Source organism: Geotrypetes seraphini, chromosome 3 (assembly GCF_902459505.1).
Source record: "Geotrypetes seraphini chromosome 3, aGeoSer1.1, whole genome shotgun sequence".
Lineage (NCBI taxonomy): Eukaryota > Metazoa > Chordata > Amphibia > Gymnophiona > Dermophiidae > Geotrypetes > Geotrypetes seraphini.
The window spans coordinates 295,227,659-295,249,834 of record NC_047086.1 but is presented as its reverse complement, the minus strand read 5'-3'; the positions used below and the strand labels follow the sequence as shown (position 1 = coordinate 295,249,834).

General features: G+C 40.7%; 1 protein-coding gene across 1 annotated transcript in view; it reads right to left on the bottom strand.

The window, feature by feature from the left end:
- The window catches only part of RYR2 (ryanodine receptor 2), a 1,389,277-nt gene that overhangs the window by 167,015 nt on the left and 1,200,086 nt on the right, over positions 1–22,176 (bottom strand). The window contains 4 exon segments of the mRNA XM_033937646.1: positions 2,907–2,974; positions 4,835–6,132; positions 14,571–14,652; positions 16,042–16,146. Of these exon segments, the coding sequence (XP_033793537.1) occupies positions 2,907–2,974; positions 4,835–6,132; positions 14,571–14,652; positions 16,042–16,146 (1,553 nt within the window).

Genomic DNA, 22,176 nt, shown 5'->3' with positions numbered 1-22,176 from the left:
TCTTCTAGAGATCCCGCAAGCCTATCCCAGGCCCTTTTGAATTCAGACACAGTTTCTGTCTCCACCACCTCTTCTGAGAGACTGTTCCATGCATCTACCACCCTTTCTGTAAAAAAAGTATTTCCTTAGATTACTCAAGAGCCTATCACCTCTTAACTTCATCCTATGCCCTCTCATTGCAGAGTTTCCTTTTAAATGAAAGACTCGACTCATGTGCATTTACATTATGTAGGTATTTAAATATTTCTATCATATCTCCCCTCTCCCATCTTTCCTCCAAAGTATACAGATTGAGATTTTTAAGTCTGTCCCCATATGCCTTATGATGAAGACCACATACCATTTTAGTAGCCTTCCTCTGGACTGACTCCATCCTTTTTATATCTTTTTGAAGGTGCGGCCTCCAGAATTGTACACAATATTCTAAATGAGGTCTCACCAAAGTCCAGAGAAGAGCGACTAAAATGGTTAATGGGCTGGATGAGTTGTCGTACAGTAAGAAATTAGAGAAACTGGGCCTCTTCTCCCTTGAAAAGAGGAGACAAAGGGGACATGATCGAAAAATTCAAGATAATGAAGGGAATAGATTTAGTAGATAAAGACAGGTTGTTCACCCTCTCCAAGGTAGAGAGAATGAGAGGGCACTCTCTAAAGTTAAAAGGGGATAGATTCCATACAAACGTAAGGAAGTTCTTCTTCACCCAGAGAGTGGTAGAAAACTGAACGCTCTTCTGGAGGCTGTTATAGGGGAAAGCACCCTCCAGGGAGTCAAGACAAAGTTAGACAAGTTCCTGCTGAACCAGAACGTACACAGGTAAGGCTAGACTCGGTTAAGGCATTGGTCTTTGACCTAAGGGCTGCCGTGGGAACGGACTGCTGGGCACGATGGACCACTGGCCTGACCCAGCAGTGGCAATTCTTATGTTCTTATATAGGGGCATCAATACCTCCTTTTTCCTACTGGCCATACCTCTCCCTATGCAACCTAGCATCCTTCTAGCTTTCGCCGTCACCTTTTCAACCTATTTGCCCACTTTAAGATCATCAAATACAATCACACCCAAGTTCCGGTCTTCTGTCGTGCACATAAGTTATTCACTCCTAATCTGTATCGTTCCCTCAGGTTTTTGAAGCCCAAATGCATGGTCTTTCATTTCTTTGCATTAAATTTTAGCTGCCAAATTTCAGACCATTCCTCAAGCTTCGCCAGGTCTTTCATGTTATTCACACCACACTATGTTATTCATCTCCTCTCAGAGATCCAGAACTGGTAATTGGTTGGAACCTGATTCTCCCAGGCGCGATGCCGAGTCTCCTAATACTAAGGACTCCAACTGGGATACTAAAGGCATAGATACCAAATTTTCTTCCTCCCAATCCTCTTCTAACTGTACCCCCACATTTTGTGTATGACTCTGCCCCAGGAAAAATGCATCCTTAGAAGGAATAACCCCCAGTGCTACCACTGTCATGACTCCCGAGAGGTCACTGCGACCAATATAATTTAGATATACTTCATATATCATGTTTATAAATTCTGGAGCAAAAGTCAGACCAGGATGCCCAGAAGGGTCTGGCAGGTGCTCCTGTAGTCTACTTTGGGGTTTCACAGTAGAAGCACAGCTATGCTTTGCCTGGGATGCTCTTTTGCCAGTTCCCATCTCCAGCTGGGATTTCTGACCTGGAACTTGATCCAAGAGGGACCCCCATATCTCCAAAAGGACTAGAGGAAGTTAAGCCAGTGGCTCTCTCCCCCCCCACTGTCATGTGCCATATGGCACATGGAACACAGATGATCCTTGGCCGGCCATCCATCACAAATCTGACATGAATCCTTAGTATCCTGGCCTGAGGAGTCCATCTAGATTAATTTTGGGCCAAATTGAGGCAGATAGAGGCTTTTATTGTAAAATCAGGAAATCCAAGATGGCTGACAGGACAGCGATTTTAGCGCTATAAATGACATGTGGGAGCTAAATAAGAGGGTCAAGAAATTCAGGGAATAGGATTTTAGAGGTAGGGGACTCTGACCCTAGCACCAGAAATCTTTAGAAATGAATTTTAAAGACCCCATGCCCTCCCCCCCTCAATTTCTTTCATAGGCTGTCATAGCCTTTACTCACTGTGACTTGCTAGTGCTGGAAGCTGTAAAATGGCTGAAATTGCAGTCAGAGAACTTCTGCCTCAGACAAACCAGGATATCTGGAAACTTGCTTCTTCAGACTGCCTTCAGTCCAACCAGCCATTCTGAGACCTCAAACCCCCATCAAAACTCATGTGCGAAGTGGGGGGAGGAAACGCAGTTGGCACCCAATCCTGGTGATAAACTGCCAAGGGGTCACTCAGCTTGTGCTCAAGCTCTCTGCAGACAAAACCTGGAGTGTGCCATGCTGCTGAGGGAACGGACCCTGAGTGCCTGGACTGTTAATGCAGGCTGGCTAAGCAGGTGCCCTGCCAAGCAGACTGCCCCTTGGCTACAGACTACTGCCCTCAGAATTTGTGCAGCCAGAAGTGTCATTAAATTGGGACCTTCTGCAGCACTGAAAAGCCTTACAACCAGATTTTTTTAAAAATGAAATTTAAACTTAAAATAAACACAAGCAGAACAGACAGTCTCCTAATATCTCATGTGTAGAGAGTAAAATTGAGATATTACAGGGCAGGCCAGAGGGATGGGGGCGGAGCAGAAAAATGTAAATGAAGTTCTCTATACAGGATCTCGATACCAGAGACACACAACCCAAGTGTTCCAGAATAATGTGCCTATTGCACTAGAAAGGCACGTTATGTAAGAGCCTCATCCATCAGTGAACATATAACTTGCTTTGAATTTAAGCAAATTAAATAGAATCAATATGCAGACTTTTTTTTTTAAGAGATCACAACAGGCATCAAGTTCCACATACTCAGCCTTCTCTGGCTCAAATTTAGTTTCTTCTTTTCCATTCCTGTCATCTTCTTTGGCTCTTTGCCCCTGAAAAACAGTGATAGGAAAATAAGGTAATATTGTTTAATATACTGATGAGTACAAAAAGATAAGTTCCTTCAGTCTGAAATATAAAGACAGAATCTTTATGACATTGAACACTTTTCAGATCTATAATAAATACATTTATGAGTTAAAATTCAGTGGGTCAACTTTCAAAGATCCACTGAACTCTAGCAGGTGATTTTTAGAAAAAATTTGTCAAACCTAATTAGCTACACTTTTACCTGAAAATGTTTTAGATTTGACCATATAGATTTAGGGCAGCTATTTGTGTAGCCTGGGTTTCCTATTTAACCTTAGTTGCCTGGCACTGACTGGCTACGTTACAAGCCCAACCTGCTCCTGAAGTTGCCCATTTTTCCTGACTATGCTGGCCCACCTTATTAGCTTATGTCAGTGATTCTTGAACTGTGGGTCAGTAGCTCAAATGAGATCAGATCTTGGCCACACAATCAGGGCTCCTCTCATTCTCCTTGCACTCTCCACTTTGATATAAACCTAACAGTGTTAATCAGAATAAGTTTTATGAATCCCAGGTTGTGCTCCTCCTCATTAGGCTTCCTGTTAGATTGGCCATGCAGGGCTGCTGCTATTGTGACCATTGCTGCTGCTGTTGCTACTCTCAGGATTTGGAGGAAGAGGAGGCAGTGAATGATGGTAGGGGAGTAGAGGTCCGAATTTTGTTTTCATTATCAACTAGAATCATATTAATTTTTAAGTGTTAAATTGAGGGCATATTGGCTAAAAGTTTGAGAAACATTGATTTATGTGGTTAACTGGCTACTGGGAGAAAATTATTTTAAAATCAGAGGTTTAATGAATAAGCTACTAAAGTTAACTGATAAAGCCATTAGAAACACAGACACACTCACACCCACGCCAAAGGTATGTATTATTTCTGATAACAAAATGTCAACTGTTTATGTATTCTTCCGACCTTGAGAGCTTGTTTATTACAATGTTAAATTATTCTTATATTGGCCCATTAAAATGTAAAATAGTAGCATGCAAAGAGGCTCATATATTATATCATGTTTTAAATTGAGAGAACTTGAAAAAAAGATATTTACATTTTCCATGCAGTTTTTAAGCACACAAATCGGGTGGCTAGAAAAACAGCTTGTACATTTTAATAATGAAAACATTTCCAGATAAAAAAACATAACTTTGACTATGAAGGCAACTGTATACATAGTTTATCAATTTAATATTAATTAATGAGCTACTTCATTCTGTGTATAGAAAACGTCAACCTTGAAGAAAAACTTCGCAAATACGGCTTTGTGCATTAAAACATGAAATAGTGTATGCAACCACGCACAATATGCACTGTTTCTCATTTTACGGTGTTACCCCTCCTTATACTAAGCCACGGTAGATGTTTTTACTGCAGCCTGGAGTGCTGAATACTCCAACGCTCATAGAAATTCTATGAACATCGGAGCAGCGTCGGAGCATTTAGCGCTTCGGGCTGCGGTAGAAACCTCTTCCGCAGCTTAGTAAAAGGGGGGTTAGCTAGTAACATGAGTTTAGGGAATAACTCGTACTTTTTCCAAATTATGGGCCCCTTTTACAACGCCAAAGTAGTGATTACCCCATAGCAAATGCACCGAAGTCCATTCAATTCCTATGGACTTCAGTGCATTTGCTGCAGAAGAATTGTTACCACAGCTTTATTAAAAGGCAAAATCAGGCATCATTTGCCCTTAATGGACATTATTTAGACTTTTGCTGCAAATCATGCAGCACTATATTATGCAAAATGGCACTGCCAATCTCTAACAGTACGGTAGTCAGTAGAGGACAGACTGACAAATACAGTACAATGGAAATGGAGAATTTTACCTTGATTTTTTGTTGTAGATTAGGCAATGGAAGCAATGTAGAGGTGTTCATCAGATCACTCAAGCCAACATTTGGATTATGTGGAATCAGCTTATACTGTCCTCCTTCCCTTTTCAAATCTAAACCAAATATATCAGGAAGCAGCTCACTATTATCTGACAAAACTGGCAAGTCTGCTAAGTCTTCAGATGGTAAAGATACATCTGTGTATTTTCTTTCCGCTTCTTCACCTTCACCACGTACTTCATCTTGGGTGGGATCAGGCATGTTAGCTAGAAGTTCAGTCACTTTGATTTTCTTAGCTCCTTCAACCAGACTTCCTCCAAGCAATAAACTGCACATTATGCGAAAGAAACCACGGCAAACATTAGTAGTAAAGTGTAAGAGGCCCATCGTTATACTCCAGTATGTGAAGAATAAAGCCATAAACAAATCCTTCATGGTCATCTTCTTTATTTTCTTCATCTGCTTTTTAAGGCTCTTTCTACTGATCATTCTCATAAAAGTAATTATATTGTACTTAAGTGCTATTAAAGCTGACTTGAGAGTTACAGTAGAAAAGAAACCTATCCTGGGATCCTGCAGCTCAAGCTTATCATTTTCTTCCTTATTTGCTGACCTATCATTCAAGTCTGATTCAGAAATCTGAGCAGCCAGCTGCATTTCAAAGATGGTGTCCTCACAAAAGTTCACAAAAAGCTCCATTTTTTCCTTTTCTCCTCCTTCATTTACCACATCAAAAATAAACTGCCTTTTGGACTCTTTGACTTGAGGTTTCTCCCATTGGGTTCGACTGGACTCACTTATCTCAAAATAAACTCTCTCAATGCGTTTTGCACTACCCATAATCTCGATGCGACCCAGAAATGGCTGGAAATAGTTGAGTACACTGTCTGCCAGTTCAAGAAAGGTCTGCAATCGTGTGTCATGGGGCATGTGCTCGGACAAGTTGGTTAAGAGAACAGCAACATTAAATCCAATGTCCTTGGCCGGTTCATGGAACCGTTTCACAAACTCTTCATAATCCAGAGTCTCATTCTCATCTGTTTCCACACAGAACAACAGAAACTCAGTTTCAGATTGTGTGTAATGCTTATGGCTTTCCATTGCCTTGTGGAAGTCTCTCTTTGAAATAATACCTTTCCCATCAGGATCATATTCTTTGAATGCATCGGATGTTGTCAGATCCTTGAGTTTTAAAAACATGTCAAAAAACTTTAGGATCATCTCTACATTGTTGGATGACTCAACCAGCATATCAACCATCTGCTTCCCAATAGTTCCATTTACAACATTACCTAAAAATAATCAAATGAATTTACAGGTGTTGCTTAAAATGAAAGTTCTGATTAAAAAACAAACACATACATCATAATTACTATGAAAATCCATTATATTCTTAAATTCAGCCCGGGAAGTTCCCATTTGAAAATTCATCAGTCAGTTGGTGTTGTGGGAAATCTTTACTCTGCTTTTTTTCATGGGTATAATGCAAAAAGCAAAATAAAGCATATGTTTACTTCTGCAGCCTTGCCCAAACTTCCCTAATGAAGTCCTGAAGTGATCTTTAAAGGGGGGATTTCCATAGGTAAATACACATATAGTCATGAACATTGCTTTGAAAATGGTCTCGCTCTCTCCGAGATTCTCAGATTCAGAATCTCGGAGAGAGTGAGACCAGAAGGCCTTGAGCATGCACAAATGCCCAAGGCAAGAGGGAGGATCTCCAATGCACCGCCCAGTCCAGAAGAGGGAGGATCTTCGGGCACCGACACCGGCATGTCCTATGCGTTGGTGCTGGTGCCGGTGCCCAATCGGGGTAAGGGATTTCGTTTCGGTGCTCGAGAGGAATGTAGAATCACGGGGGAGGGTGGGCGACGTGAGCAGGAGGGAGGATACCGGATTACGGGAGGCGGGGTATGGAGCAGCATCGGTGGCCTCAAAGGGGGGTGGAATGGAGAAGCGCCGGTAGCCTCGGGGGGGGGGGGGGAACAGATCAAAGCGAGTTTCCCTTACTTCCTATGGGGAAACCCGCTTTGATATACGAGCAATTTGGTTTACGAGCATACTTCTGGAATGAATTATGCTCGTAAACCAAGGTTCCACTGTAATTGTAAAATGTTGTCACCATTAAAAAAAAAAATCTTATCTTTTTATTTATTTATCTTCTGTCACAGGGAGTGAGTTGGATTTGAACTAGGAATGTCAGTGTAGAACATTGTAGGTTTAACCAGTGAGCTACAGAGTTAACAAGCTGCATAGGAATTGTAAAATTAGGTCTTTAGGCATTGTAAGGGAGTCTAGTTTTGAGCATAGTATGGGATTCAGATAGACATGAGTTCTTTGGATGGAACATAGGCATGCTTTGGACGTTTCCAATGCGATCTGCTAAATAGGTTTCTGGGTTTTTATTTTTGCTTTATTAAACTCAAAATACATTTAATAACATACCACATAAACAGGACACATGACTATAATGGTAGTGCGTGCAAAACCCACTATTTTTCTGGGCAAACAGCAATGTTTTTTGCTACTTATAGCACCTGAAAAACACAGCTTTATGTTTCTCGCTAAAAAGCTACCCTTTTTTCTCACTAAAGACTGCTCCAATGAGCTCATTCTTGAAAGAGATGAACTAAGTATACAAAGCAGGCTGTGCATGCGCTATCTTTGTATTCATGTACCCTGTTTATGTGGTATGTTATTAAATGTATTTTGAGCTTAATAAAGCAAAAATAAAAACCCAGAGACCTGTTAGCGAAATGCATTGGAGACATCCAAAGGACGCCTAAGTCTTGTCCATAGAACTCACACTTATATGAAGCCAAACCAAGCTGAAAAGTAGAACTGGTTTTCTTTTGCCTACAATGTAGACACTATATGAATGCCCATTGGCGCACAGCGTTATGTAAATCAGTCAACAGCATCTATATTGAAGCCTTTCTCACGCCATGCCCATGCCTATCTATTTAGGTAAAGCTTTTCCTGATGGGCACCCATTGAATTGTGGACACCTCTCTGAGCTCACGTCCACATCCTTTGGATACCCAAGTGCCAATTAGCGATTGTTAAGATCCTTAAATCGCTCGTTAACCATTTTATTTGGACGCCTAAGTCTCGCCTAATGTTAGGTGTGATTTAGGCACCCTTTATAGAATCTGGGCCAAAATTTCCTCTCTGCTTCCCCCTCCCCCTTCTTTTCCTCTTCCCTGCCCCCTAGTGTTCTTCCTAACTCAATTTATAATGCAAGCACATTAGCTGGTGGGGATCCCCAAGCCCTGCCAGCTAAAGGCCTACTCTGAAGGCACCCAGAACTCCCTTTTGCCAAGCTCAGCAGTTGACTTCAGAATTTCTGAGCTGCTGATGCTGGCACCTTGTGTATACTTAGTTCTTATGCATGAATTGAGTATGTTTGACAACTGAGCACACTAGGGGCACCAGGACTGGCAACTCTGAAATGCTGCCATCGACTGCTGAGTTTGGAAGAAGGGAGTTTTAGATTCCTTCAGTGGAGGTCTTCAGCTGACAGAGCTTGGGAATTCCTCTCAACTATAGCAAGGGCACACCACTACTGGGTTGGTCTATATCGAGAGAGGCAATTTTATAACTGGGTTCTTCAAGTTAAGTGTGCCAATGCTGCTTAAAGGGTACCAATTCTATAATAGCATCTGTACCAAGATGTTATTACAAGCTATAAAGCACAAGCTGGCATTGGCATGCCTAAATTTAGATGTCAGTGCCTAAATGTGGTAATGACGTGCATAACTGTCTCCCCCTGCCCCTCCCTTGTGAACATCTCCCTTACAATTAAGCACGAGGCCATTTTAGTGTATGCATATAGAATAGCATTGGAATGCCCTACTATCATTTGCAAGCGCCAAGTGTAAACTTATGTGTATAAATACCAGCATTCTATAAATTTAAAAGTGTAACAGTTGTTTAAATTTAGGCAATCTGTTATTAAGTGATGGGTTCCTGCCCACTGGGGCTCCCCCTTGGCTATGCTACTGCTTGGGAATATACATGGAGGGGTATTTTCAAAATGACTTTCAAGTCAGAATAGTGATGCCAAAGTCAGAATTTCCCAAATAAACGTCTATCTCACAAGATTTTTTAGAACAAAAAATTAGACAAGATTTCCTGTTTGAAAATACATGAGATGGACATCAACATGATGGAAATACCCAGCATGAATATCCACTTTACAAACTGAAACATCCAAATCATGAACAGGGAAAACATGGGACATGGACATCTGTTATGGTAGTATTATTTAAAAACTAGTGTTTAAGCCAGTTACATTAATGGATACTAGAATAGATTAGTCTGATCCAGTATGGCTATTCTTCTTATGTCTTACCCCCATATTCAGGCTCCCATTTTCCCTTTTACTTTCCTTATTGCCACCTTTTTTCACCAACTTAAAAATCTTTTCTCTGTCCTTCACCTCCATAGAACTAGCTCTCTATTTCCCCTTTCCCCCATCAACCTTCACTTAGGTTTTATTATTATTGATGACAATTTTGCATGAGGTAAAACTCTTTATAGTTTATAAATCTTTCCTTTACCTAAACTATAAAGAGTTTTACCTTATGCAAAATTGTCATTTCTTTAATAAGACATTAACTATTTTTTCTGCAGCCCTCCAAGTACCCTATTTTTCCTGCGGCCCTCACAGTTAAAGTTTAACATCTTTCCTTTCTCAAAACTAACACATTTCAATCACTATATTGAAAATAAAATCATTTTCCCTACCTTTGTTGTCTGATGACTTTATTTAACAATACTACTAATGTGTTCATGATATGAAAGTCTATTGTCAAAAACTACTCCTAAAATTTTTATTGATATAACTATTTGTAGGGGATGCCAAGTTTTATTCCTTCTTTCCAAGGGAATAAAATTGTTTTAGTTTTGGGAATGTTTTAGTTTAGGGAATGTTTAATGGTTGTACAATCATTGCCTGACCTTGTCAAGTTTTTATTAATTGCTTCTATTTCATTAATGTTTTCTGGATTTAATGGATGTAATAACTGTATATCATCAGCATAGGCAAATGTTGTAAAGCCTATAGATTGGCATAATGTTAAGAGAGGAGATAGAAAGATATTAAAAAGTAAAGGAGATAGAATGGAGCCTTGTGGGATGCCATGTTCATTTGTATAAGATAAAGATGTAGTGTTATTAAATATGACCGGTAAAGAACGTTCTGAGAAAAAGGAATGAGACCTGAGATACCTATAGAAGCAAGTCTTTGCAGTAGTAGTAGTAATATGTGATCAATTGTATCAAAAGCAGAAGGTAAGTCTATGGAAATAAGAACAACTTACTTATGGTGATATAGATGATATAGTATAGATGTTTTAAATCCTAACAAGGATGATGTTTTCTGAAGCCCGTATGGTTAGGATGAAGAATTTTGACCGATTCTATGAAATCTGTGACTTGCTCGAATATGATTCTTTCAGTTAGTTTTGCTAAGAATGGAATATTAGAGATTGGTCGATAATTTATTATATCATGAGAGTCAATTTTGTGATCTTTGACGATTGGGCGTACTATGGCAGTTTTCCATTGTTTAGGTATTGTACTAGTCCCTAAACTATTCGTGACTAAAGATTGAACAACAGGGCTGAATACGGAGAAGAAACAACAATAGTGCCGAATATCGAGAAGAAACATTTAAGGAGAAAGGGTGGAATAGTCTTTGAGCATGAGCCCCTCGTATTCACCTGTTTAAAGAGTCATTTGATGTAATTCAGTGTTGGCAGTTTAAAAACGCTGCATTGTGCCATAGGTAAAAACGATTTTGATGTTTCATATGATGAATCATATTTTTGACTTGGAAGCACTTGTTGCCGGATTGTTTTAATTTTTTGAAAATAAGCTGCCAGTTTTTGTGCTGTTGAGAAGTTATCTACTCGACAATAAGTGGATTTCTTATTGGGGACCAAAGATTTTAGAATCATGTAAAGTATAGATGGATTTCTTGCTTTATAAATGCGAGAGGAATAGTAACTTTGTTTGCTTGGTTAATTTTGTTCTTATAGAAGGTAGCCTGTTCCTTATAGCTTATAAGATTTGCTTTTGTTTTATTTTTTCATCTTTCTAATGATCTGAGTTGTTTTTTTAGAAGTCTAAGTTCTTCTGTGAACCATGGATTCTTTTGTGTGTTTGGATTAATGGTTCTTGTTGTCAAAGGGACAGATTTGTCTATGAAAGAGCAGACTGTTATGTCCTATTCTTCCCCATGCCTCCGACGACCCCCTTGCCTTCTTAACTTGTTTACAAAGGCTGGCTAGAGGGATGCCTACCCTCTCTGGTCAGCAGACCCATATCTTCAAAATGGTGGGCCTTTCTCTCCCTGGTGCATTCTGGAATGTGCCAGGGAGAGGGCTAGGGCTATGACTGACCCAGATTGCTTAAAGCCCCTCCTATGGGAGAAGCCTTAGGCATTTGGACCAATCAGAGACTTAGGCCCCTCCCCGGATGCACCCAGGATGGTGGCAGGATGAAATGGGCATCTCTTCTGCTATCAGGGGGTGGTGGGGGTTGTTGCATGGTGGTGGGAGGGAGTGGGCATCTCTCCTGCTGCTGAGGGGGGGGGGGGTTGTCGGGGCTTATTGCACGGCGGCAGGAGGGAGTGGGCATCTCTCCCACTGTTGGGGGAGGGTGTGTGTGTCAGGAGTTGTTGTATGGCAGCAGGAGGAAGTTGGCATCTCTCCCGCTGCTTGGGAGGGGGGTCAGAGGTTGTTGTGTGATGGTGGAAGGGAGTGGGCATCTCTCCTGCTGCCCGGTGGGGAGGGGGGTTGTTGAAAGGTGTTGGGAGGGAGTAGACATCTCTCCTTCTATCAGGAGGGTGCTTGGCGGTGGCAAAATTTTCTGGCAGGTCTGAGCTGTCAAGCCTTACAGTTTTCTCCTCCCCTTCCCCATTCAGTGGTCTTAACATCTCCCTCCATCCCTTCCTCCCCCCTCCCGTGGTCTGGCATCTCTATCTGACCCTTCCCTTTCTTCCCCTGGAGATCTGGCATCTTTTCTTCCCTTTCCTCCCCATTCCTGCAGTCCAGCATCTCTTACTCTCCCCATGCTATTCCTCCCCTCCTTCTCCACAGGATCCGGTGCTTGCTCACCGTTCTCCCGGAAGTGCTGCTCTAACTCTTTGGCTGTAGACAGCATGAGTGAAGTAAACATTTTGCCTCCGGTGACACGGAAGCTTTCTCTCTGCTACTGCTTTCCGCCTATGTAATGAGAATGGTGAGCAATCACCAGATCTTGCGGGGGGGCAGCAGGGGACTCCAGATAGGTGTACGGGCCTTGCAATGAAGACAGACGGGGAGGGGGCAGGGGACTCCAGATAGGTATGTGGGCCTTGCAATGACTGCTGTAGGATTTTCAGATGTCTGGTTTCTCCGGACAAGAATGGCAAAATAGAAAAGCCGCCCGGATTTCCTACAGTCCTCAAAAAGAAGACATCTTTGGTAACCCTACCTCAGTTATAAAACTAGGATGTGAGTTCTCCAGGGACAGGGAAATACTTACTTTCTGCCATTACCAAAAGAGGCGTGAATATAATCCAAATAAATATAGCCATGGGGAAATATTATGCAGAAGGAGTGGGTAACTCGTATGGAGCATAAATTCCCCATGATTGCTAATTAGTGGTTTCAAATAAACAGTGCTGTAGGTTTACAGCTTGTGGGGGGTCTTTTTAGCAGTCCCTAGGCATTAGGGCTGCCTATTGTTTGAATGTGTGACTGTTGTTTAATCCTATCTACACCTGCATGGTAATGGGAAGGTCAACAGAAGTTCAGAGAGGGTAGGCAGACTTGCTGGCTGCAGGAGACAGAGATCCAGCATATGGGTTCCAGCAGTTTCTGGGAGCCAGGTATGTGAGAAGCCATCATCAGTGATTGGATCTCTGCAGGGGGAGGATTAGTTAAAAGTAGCCATACCCCCAGAGGAGATTTAAGGACTGTGAGATGGTGGCAAATTTGTCTTTTGGTGATCCCCAACCATCTGATCAAAATCCATCCAACACAGAGGGCTCCTTTTATCAAGGCGCGCTACGGAGGTTAGCGCGTCGGACATTTCATCACACGCTAACCCCCGCAGCACACCAAAAAACTAACACCTCATCAATGGAGGCGTTAGCGACTAGCGCGACAGGCGGTTGAACGCGCGGTCTTCCGCGCGTTAACCACCTACCACAGCTTGATAAAAGGAGCCCAGAGGATTTTTACACAACAGCCTAGAAATTTGGACTGTACAACAGAAGCCTTGGGGGAGAATTGTTAGCTTTAGAAATTGTTCTGGTGCACTGTTCAAGAAAGAGTTAAAAAAAAGCATGGGATGAACACAGAGGATCTTGAATCAGAAAATAAAGGCAGGTTGCAGGTTCAAGCCCAGTCTGCTTCTTGTGACCTTGGGCAAGTCACTAATACTCCATTGTCCCAAGTACATTGGTCAGATTGTGAGTCCACCGGGACAGATAGGGAGAAATACTTGGTACCTGAATGTAAACCACTTAGGTTATAAGTGGTCTATAAATACTTAAATAAATTTGAGTTTAGCTGTAAGACTTTGGTGTGGTGTACTTTACTGGATGTGAGAGTGAAGTGTCTGGTGCTTGGCTGCTATGAGGCTCCAGCTAGTAAGCTAGGTCCCAGCTCTAGTCCTAACCAAATAAATAACTTTGTGTGACTCTTCTGCCAGTATCCAAGTAAACAAGGGGTTACATAAATAGATTTTTTTGCAAATGTAAATTAGTCTTTTACACGTGAAAATGGTTCATAAAATGTCCTCCACAGAGTGTGTGCAAATAGTTTGACATAAATAATGAAGGGCATGCAGTTTTCAAATGGGTTATTTTAATTGGTAAAATAATGTTTTACCTACAGAAGCTCCTCTGAAAATTCTCTTAGGGCGTAAGGGCCTGATTTTGTAAGTAGCTCTTGACGCAGCAGGTGCCTGGAAAATGGGATCCTGCTGCATGTCAATCATAGACAGGCACCGCTTACAGAATCGTGGCTAGCAAGCACCCTAGACTCCGGAAATGTAGGCCAGAGTTTTATAGGCCAACATTTCCGGCGCTTAGGGTCTTTGTAGAATTGCGACCGGTAATGCCTGGTGACGCTGAAGTCGGCTCTGCCCCTATATATGTCCACTTCTGGGTTTCAGCATCACTAGGCGCCATGGACCCAGGCGCCAGTACCGGAGGGTGCCTAATTTTTCAAAATGTGTTTTTAATTGGTTTTTAATGGCGTGACCAATTATGATGTCACTTAAAACCAATTAAAACACTTAGGTGACTTTTGCAAAATCAGGTCCTAAGTTTCTAACTGTGTGGATGTTTAACTACTATGTACATAGTTTTACTATGTGGGGTATTGGCAAATTGTCAAAATCAAAAGTATGTGTGTACTTCTGCTATGGAAATTATCCCAGGAAAATTATGCTCATACCCTGGAACACTTCCAATTGGTTTAGGTAAAGTTACACATGCACAGGTACACGAGTAAATTTTCTGAACACTGAATTCCACAAAAGAAGCATCACTCTGTTTCTTAAAAATGGCTACTAAAATGATCTCATAGGCAGTAAAGAAAAAGGAAACTCTCAAATTTTAACTTTTCAAAGATGAAGGTCAGAAAGGAATAAGCAGTTGAATAAGCTCTTTTGAATAGCAGGAGTAACAATAACGATGCCTTAGAAAACAGTTTCAAGCAAACAGAAATACCTTCCAACATGGACAGCAACATGACCACCATATCCTTTTGTAAGTCCATCAACTCTTTTAACAGCTCAATCTGACTAGAATCCTACAGGAAAAAATGTCATAGATGAGATCATAATCAAGTAAAAAAAATAAAGCATATGTCACAGCCTGTGCAATAATACTTGGCCGATTAACATGTTCTGATAGTCATCCTCTGATTGGTAGCTATTATAATCGTTATATCAAATTTTAATAAACTTGAATAAGGTCATGACCTTTTCATGTGCAGGAGTAAAACTGTGGAATGGCCTTGATGGTCAAATTCGGAAATCTGGTGATAGGAGTTCATTTAGGAAACTGCTGGAAACACAATTATTTGTTGATGCATTTCTTTGAGCATTTGACCTATTCTAAGGATTGAATCTTTCTGCTCTTGCTTTTTGTCTGTTCTGACCTGTTTCAGTATTTTATGTATACTATATAAACTCTATAACTCCACTTTGTTTAACTGAGAGCACTAACTCCGGAAGAAAAAGCCTCAGGTTTATTATAGGTAGAGCTAGAAAGCTCAAACCTCCACCACCCACATCATTGGCTAAAAAACTTCCGAAAGGGGTGTGGAGTAATAAATATACTATATAAACTCTATGTTTATATAGTATATTTATTACCCACTTTTCACTACATTTAGCAAATATTTTATGTATGCAATTTTATTGTAAACCATTTTGGAATAAAAATGTATAGAAATATTTAAAATAAATAAAGTTCTGGTTTCATTTGTGGTTTCTTTACTATCAGTTAGCATGTGCTAACACCTTTATTACATAAACAACCAACTTTTAGTTAGTAATGAGGAGAATTCACAGGTCTTGCTTTTTAACTCCTAACCCCCACTCACTTGTAAAGTGCCTATGCCTGAAAAACTCCCTACTTATCCTTGTTGCAAGTTTGATTAGATTATAAGCTCCACTGAACAGGAACCGTCTCTTGAATGTTTAATGTACAGTGCTGCATACACATCTAGCAGTACTACAGAAATAACAAATAGTAGTAGTAGGTCTATACTTTTGTTGCAAGAGTCTCTGCCAAACAAGGAGCTCTTAAAAAAAGGCAAAAGATTGAAGGTAAAAGTCCCCCAATATACATAGGGAGTAGCAATTTTAGAAAAGCACTGGGAGATGGGCCTAAGATTCCAGTTGGCCCAGGTGCCTATGGCCCCTCCTATAGGAGGGGCCTTAAGTGCCTGGACCAATAAGGGCCTTAGACCCCCTCATCCAGCCGGCCATCTAAAACAGGTTAGAGGGGGGTCTGTGTAGATGTGGGTGGCCTCGGGGGGGGGGGGGGGAGGGTCCAGGTGGGCAGATTTGGGGGTGGGGGGGTCAGCAGGAGCAGATTTGTGTTTTGCTTTCCCATATCTTACAAGTAGGTAGATCCTGTACTCATCATCATTCTTAAACTAAAGTATCCTACATGACAGTTCTCACAGTACCTGAGACAACTTCATCTGCATATGGGCAAATACATGAAGAAAACCAACCACGGCATCCCACAATCTGCTGTGTGCGAGACTTTGCTGATTCCCAGTACATGGACCCTAAAGAAGAAATGACAAGGTGAAAGAAAATAACATAGTGAGTGAAGGTTATGTTTATGTTTACTAAACAAGCTTATTATACCACTAAATTCTGATATCAAGTCAAGGCAGCTTACATATTTCAAAGAAAGAAAGTGAGAAGAACACCATAATAAGTAAGACAGGAAACACTCACACAAGTTTTAAAAAGCACATTAATAACAAACCTGGCCACTCCAGTCCTTCAGAAAGCTAGGACCCCCATACTGGTGACATTAAAGGCTAAATCAAAATAATGCATCTTCAAAGATTTTTGAATCAAAGAGATGAAGATTCACAGTGGATAGATGCAGGCAGGGCATTCTACAATTTAGATGCCAAGAAGAAAATAGTGGAATAGTGAGTTGATTCATAATGGACCATTCTTTTCATAGACCATTTTAACTAAAAAAAACAGTCAGAGGGTATGACACTGAGCAGGAAATAATGACCAAACGCCCGCTTGGAACACGAACATGACAGAATGAGCACAGGAAAATTCACAAATGCAAAGTATATGATAAATAAAACACAGAGAAGTTTAATGTACATACTTGAAAGGAATGTATTAAGATATAAAAATGTATAATTGTAAATATAGGGTAACATTATAGAAACTCATAAATCATAACTCATGTATAGTAACACCATTACTGAAGCTTATGTGTTATAACACTGCTATTGAAGCTGAATTGACTACCAAGTCATTGGTAGCGGTATATTTATTTATTTAATTTGTTTTCTATCCCGCTCTCCCAAGCTTTCAATAAACAAACAACAAACCATATTAGGGGCTGGAAGGACATTGCAGTGATTGGTGGTGGGGTGGGGATAATATAGAACGATAAGTGCAATATAAAGAAGAAGCTATTAAAGGATGGATCATACGTAAGGCTGTTATGAATGTATGGGCCAATATTCAGCTTGTGATGGTCAGCATTGTTTTAAAAACACTGGCAACCATCAGTAAAGAACCAAGTACTACTCGGAGCTCAATATCTGGGAATCAGCGCTGACTGGCAGTGCTATCCAGTTAATGATAACATTCAAACCAAAAACCAGATAATTGATCAAATAAAGGACCCATTTTACAAAGCCATGGTAGCGACGCTGCCATGGTAAATGCGCCGAAGCCTATTCAATTCCTATGGACTTTGGTGCATTTACTGAGGTAGTAGCACTACTGCGGCTTTGTAAAAAGGGCCCAAAGTTAGGGCAGCCTCTTTGCAGTCCCAGCTTTATCCAAATAGCTGTGCAGTTAGCAGTCTGAATATTGCCACTAACCGGCTAATCTCTCGCTCTGCCCAAGCTCCACCCACGGACCACTCCAGCATAATTTGCATAGTGCCAAGGTAGTTAGAGGGAATATTCAGTGGCTCAAGTGGTTAGTGCTGCTCAAGGCCAGATTAAGAGTCTGGTGCCCAAAACAGTGAAAAGCTTTGGTGTCCCCTCCAGCTTGGACTGGATGTTGGTTCCATAAATTTTGGGGAGCAAATGTAATTAATCATAAAATAAATATTATTACAAATAATATCTTATTTTCTGAGAAAACTATCACCTCTAAGATTATACATATTATAATTAAAATCTTTAATCCTCTTCATTGCTGTTACAAATTCTTCAATAATTTCATTGCAATTAAGTTGCCAAATAATATCTATTTCCATGCACAATAAGGATAATGCATCAAGTTTTTGGTGGATCATCGTACACTGAGGGGCTTATAATCAAAACAAAAAAAACATCTAAAAAGTGTCCTCAATGGATACTTGGATAATCAAAAAACCTGATCATCCAAGTACCCATAATCAAAGCTGGTTTTAGACATGTCTAAAACCAGCTTAGGCCTTTCCACTGCCTCTAAACCAGGGGTAGGGAACTCCGGCCCTCGAGAGCCGTATTCCAGTTGGGTTTTCAGGATTTCTCCAATGAATATGCATTGAAAGCAGTGCATGCAAATAGATCTCATGCATATTCATTGGGGAAATCCTGAAAACCTGACTGGAATACGGCTCTCGAGGACCGGAGTTCCCTACCCCTGCTCTAAATGCATAGAGTGAAAAGAGGTGTTTTTAGAGGCGGAGAAAGGGCGGGAGGGGGGCCGACCTAGACATAGCCGTACAGCAGGTATAACCAAAGGTTTAGGCACGTTGCCTAGTCGGCATTTATACGTTTTGACTTAGACTAAGTCAAAACAGGTATAAGTGCCGAAAAAGTGGCCGCTAAGCTGATCGCAGCTGCCGCGATCAGCTCAGCGGCTCCAGCAACCTGCTTCCTCCCTACCGCAACGATCGCAGCAGGAGATATGGTGCATCTCCCCTGCCGTGATCCTCACCAAGAAGTGCTGCGGTTCGAGGGGGTGGGTGATCACCATCACGGCAGGAAAGATGAGCCATCTCTCCTGCTGCGATCATTGCAGTAGGGGGTAGGCAGGTTGCTGGTCCCGCTGAGCTGATCCTTTTGGACATTTTTTTTAGAATGGACATTTTCCCTGCTTCTACTTTCAGCATTTCGGGCCTAGGCCAAAAGGGGGCTTAGATGGTTTTTTTTAAATTATGCCCCTCCACGGGTTTTTGTGTCTCTTTAGGGATGAAAATGAGTGTTCTGTTGTGCAGTTTGTAACCATTACAGTTGAGATTATGTACAAAGCAATTTCAAAATTAAGAAATATGCATTTAATTTTATCTTCTACTATGGAATCATACGTATCTTTGAGAGTAAAATTTATCTTTCCTGAATCTTTAAATGTAATTAAAATTTAAGAATGAAATTGTCTAACCTCTCTTTAAAGGTTTGAATTTAGATCATCAGGATACGCCTGCACTAATTCTTGGATGCCTCCAAGCATTTTTCATCAGATAATTCCATATTATGTAAGACGGAAAATCTATTTGAAAGTAGTTCATACTCTTCTGCCCTTTTTTCATGTAAGATTCAAGTGTGCCAATGGTTTAGTAAGTGGTTATGCAAAATTTGTCCTTTGCACACAGTGAAAATTCTGGAGCTTTTCTGTCATTTGCTTGTATTTTTCTAATCTTTCTGTGACCTACTTGAAAATAAGTATTTGGGAGTGGTTTTTTTTGGAAAAGTTTTAACATTTGTCAAAGCCGCCCCTTAAATTATGCAAATACTCTTATTAATGACCAGTATAAATATCTAATCTAATCTAATCTTTGGTTTATATACCGGGTCATCTCCCATACGAGCTCGACTCAGTTCACAATTGATTAAAATTAGAAAGACATAATAGTAGGCCTAAAAGAGAGAGTGCTATTGTGTATCATTTCCAGAAACAGCATTAATACTTAAAATTGAAGAAATAAAATTAAAACTAAAAGAATAAAATATACTGTTATTACAGCACTTCAGCGGATGAACTTTTAAGATATTGTGTAAACAACCAAGTTTTTAAGTCAGGAAGCTTATTCCAAATTTCAACCAATATAAATGCCAAAGATTTACTAAGCTTCCCAGTAAATTTAAGTCCTATAAAAGAAGGGAATGATTATTTATCCATTGTTGTAATCCTCGAATAACAGGATCTAGTAGCATTCCAACATAAAAGGATTGAAGGGTCAAATATTCAATAAAGGAACTTAAAAACAACATATACACACTTAAACTGTATCCTATAACGAACTGGAAGCCAGTAAAGCTTTCTCAATAATGGAGATACATGGTCGTACTTTCTCTTTCCAAATATAAGTTTAGCCTCTGTGTTTTGTATCAACTGTAACCGATCTAAACCACCCTGTTTGATGCCCAAGTAGACAGAATTACAATAATCCAGCTGAGCAAGCACAGTGGATTGTACCAATACTACATAATGTTCTTGATGAAATAGTGACCTAACTTTCCTCAGCATACGCAAACTAAAGAAACATGTACATGTCTTAAAATTTACTTCAGTTCCTTTTGCCATACCCCCCCCCCTCCCGGTACATCACCGGCAAGAAGGATGGCCAGTCATGGGATGCACCGGGGAGGGGCCTCAGGTCCTGATTAGCCCAGGTGCTTAAAGCTCCTCCAATAGTAAGGGTCTTAGGCACCTGGGCCAACCGGAATCTTAGGCCCAATTCACAGTGCATGCATGCTTTGAAAACAGGTCTAGCTCAGAACGTCTAAGTTCCGTCCAGGACCTCTTGGAAAACATTTGATTATAGGTGTAGGATGTTCAAGTCTAAGCACCCCCCCCTAAAAAAAAACAAAAACAACCCCACCCATAACATGCCTACCAACATGCCCCCTGGATCCTTGGACGCACAGTGGCTAAGAACATAAGAATTGCCGCTGCTGGGTCAGACCAGTGGTCCATTCTGCCCAGCAGTTCACTCCCGTGGCGGCCCTTAGGTCAAAGACCAGTGCCCTACAAGACGTTCAGAAAGACAGTTTTGAAAATCAGCACTTGGATATCCCACCAATTAGGACGTCCAAGTGCCAACTTATGACAGTTTTTGGACATCTTTATTTTCTTATTATGAGCCCTACAGTATACAGATAAAACATTTCTGTGTGTGTATTTCAAAGGTGTGTATGGGGGGAGCGTTGAGGAAGTGGGGTGTAGATATTTCTATTTTATAACTCTGTGGTTCTCAAATTCAACAAGATAATTTTAGGTGGCTCCATTTCCAGGCATTCATCTCTGCCTACCCAACTAATATAAAATTTCCTTCAAAACAGCTTGAATATGATGATGATTGGCTTGAATTGGTATTATATCCAGACTCAGGAACATGTGCTCTTATTTGGTTCCTAACATTAGTACCCTAACGATACATTTAGAGGTCAGATACCCCGTTTAAAGCTGGCAGCCTATATGAGAGAATTAACTTCCTCCCCACCCCTACCCACCGCACAGTTCAGAATTCTGCTGCATGCCTCACATTCTGCAAATCACTTCATTGGCTCCCTGTCTATTTCCGCATACAGTTCAAATTCCTCTTATTGACCTACAAGTATATTCACTCAGCGGCAACTCAGTATCTCTCTCTTATCTCGCCCTATACTCCAAGCTGGGAAATCCATTCATCGGGAAAGTCTCTTTGTCTGTACCCTTCGTCTCTACTGCCAACTCCTGATTATATCCCTTCTACTTTGCTGCACCATACGCCTGGAAAAAACTGTCTGACTCAGTATTACAGACTCCGTCTCTGGTGATATTCAAATCCATGCTGAAAGCCCACTTTCTGAAGTGCTTTAAACCCAACCTACTTGTAAAGCACCCATATCTGTTTTTCATTCCCTCTATAGTCCCTTACCTTATACACCTCATCATTCCCAACCTGAGCAGCATGTGCAGATTCACCCTTTTTGCCTTGCTTTTCTGTCATAACTAGATTTTACACTCTTTTGAGCAGGGACTTTCTCTTGCGTGTTTAATGCATGCAGCACTGTACATCTGGTAGTGCTATAGAAATAATAACAGTAGTAGTAAACATTTCTTCACTAAGACATGACAAACTGCAGCCAGATCGGGCAGCCAGATTTTAAACTACATTGGCTAATAGCAGGAAAAACACTTCTATTTCCATAGGGAGACACAAATAATGTTCCCAAAAATTACAGAATAATCACTTGTCTACCTAAGCTGTTCACTGCGATAGATACTGATGGAATACATGATCATATAGACTCTAATAGGATCATGGTGAAAGAGCAGAAGAGCAATATGAAAGGTGCATATGAAACAAAAGACCAGCTCTTGCTAAATAAAGCCATTATGACTAGTTCTAAAAAAAGGAAACATCAGTAGGGCATGCATTGATTATAAGAAATCCAAATCAGTGGCTATTTAGGAGTCAGAGAAGATATGGTGCATAAATCCCTAGCGATTATTACAATTTGAACTTCAACTGGTAGCACCACTGAGACCCCCAAAGAGATCCTGATGATTAATGTTTAAAATTAGTTTTTGATGTTTGACTAATTTGGATATTTTTATTATAAGAAAGCCTTTGATAGTGTCTCACATCCTGGATAATAAATTGCCTTGAAAATGCCATTCCTAATGTC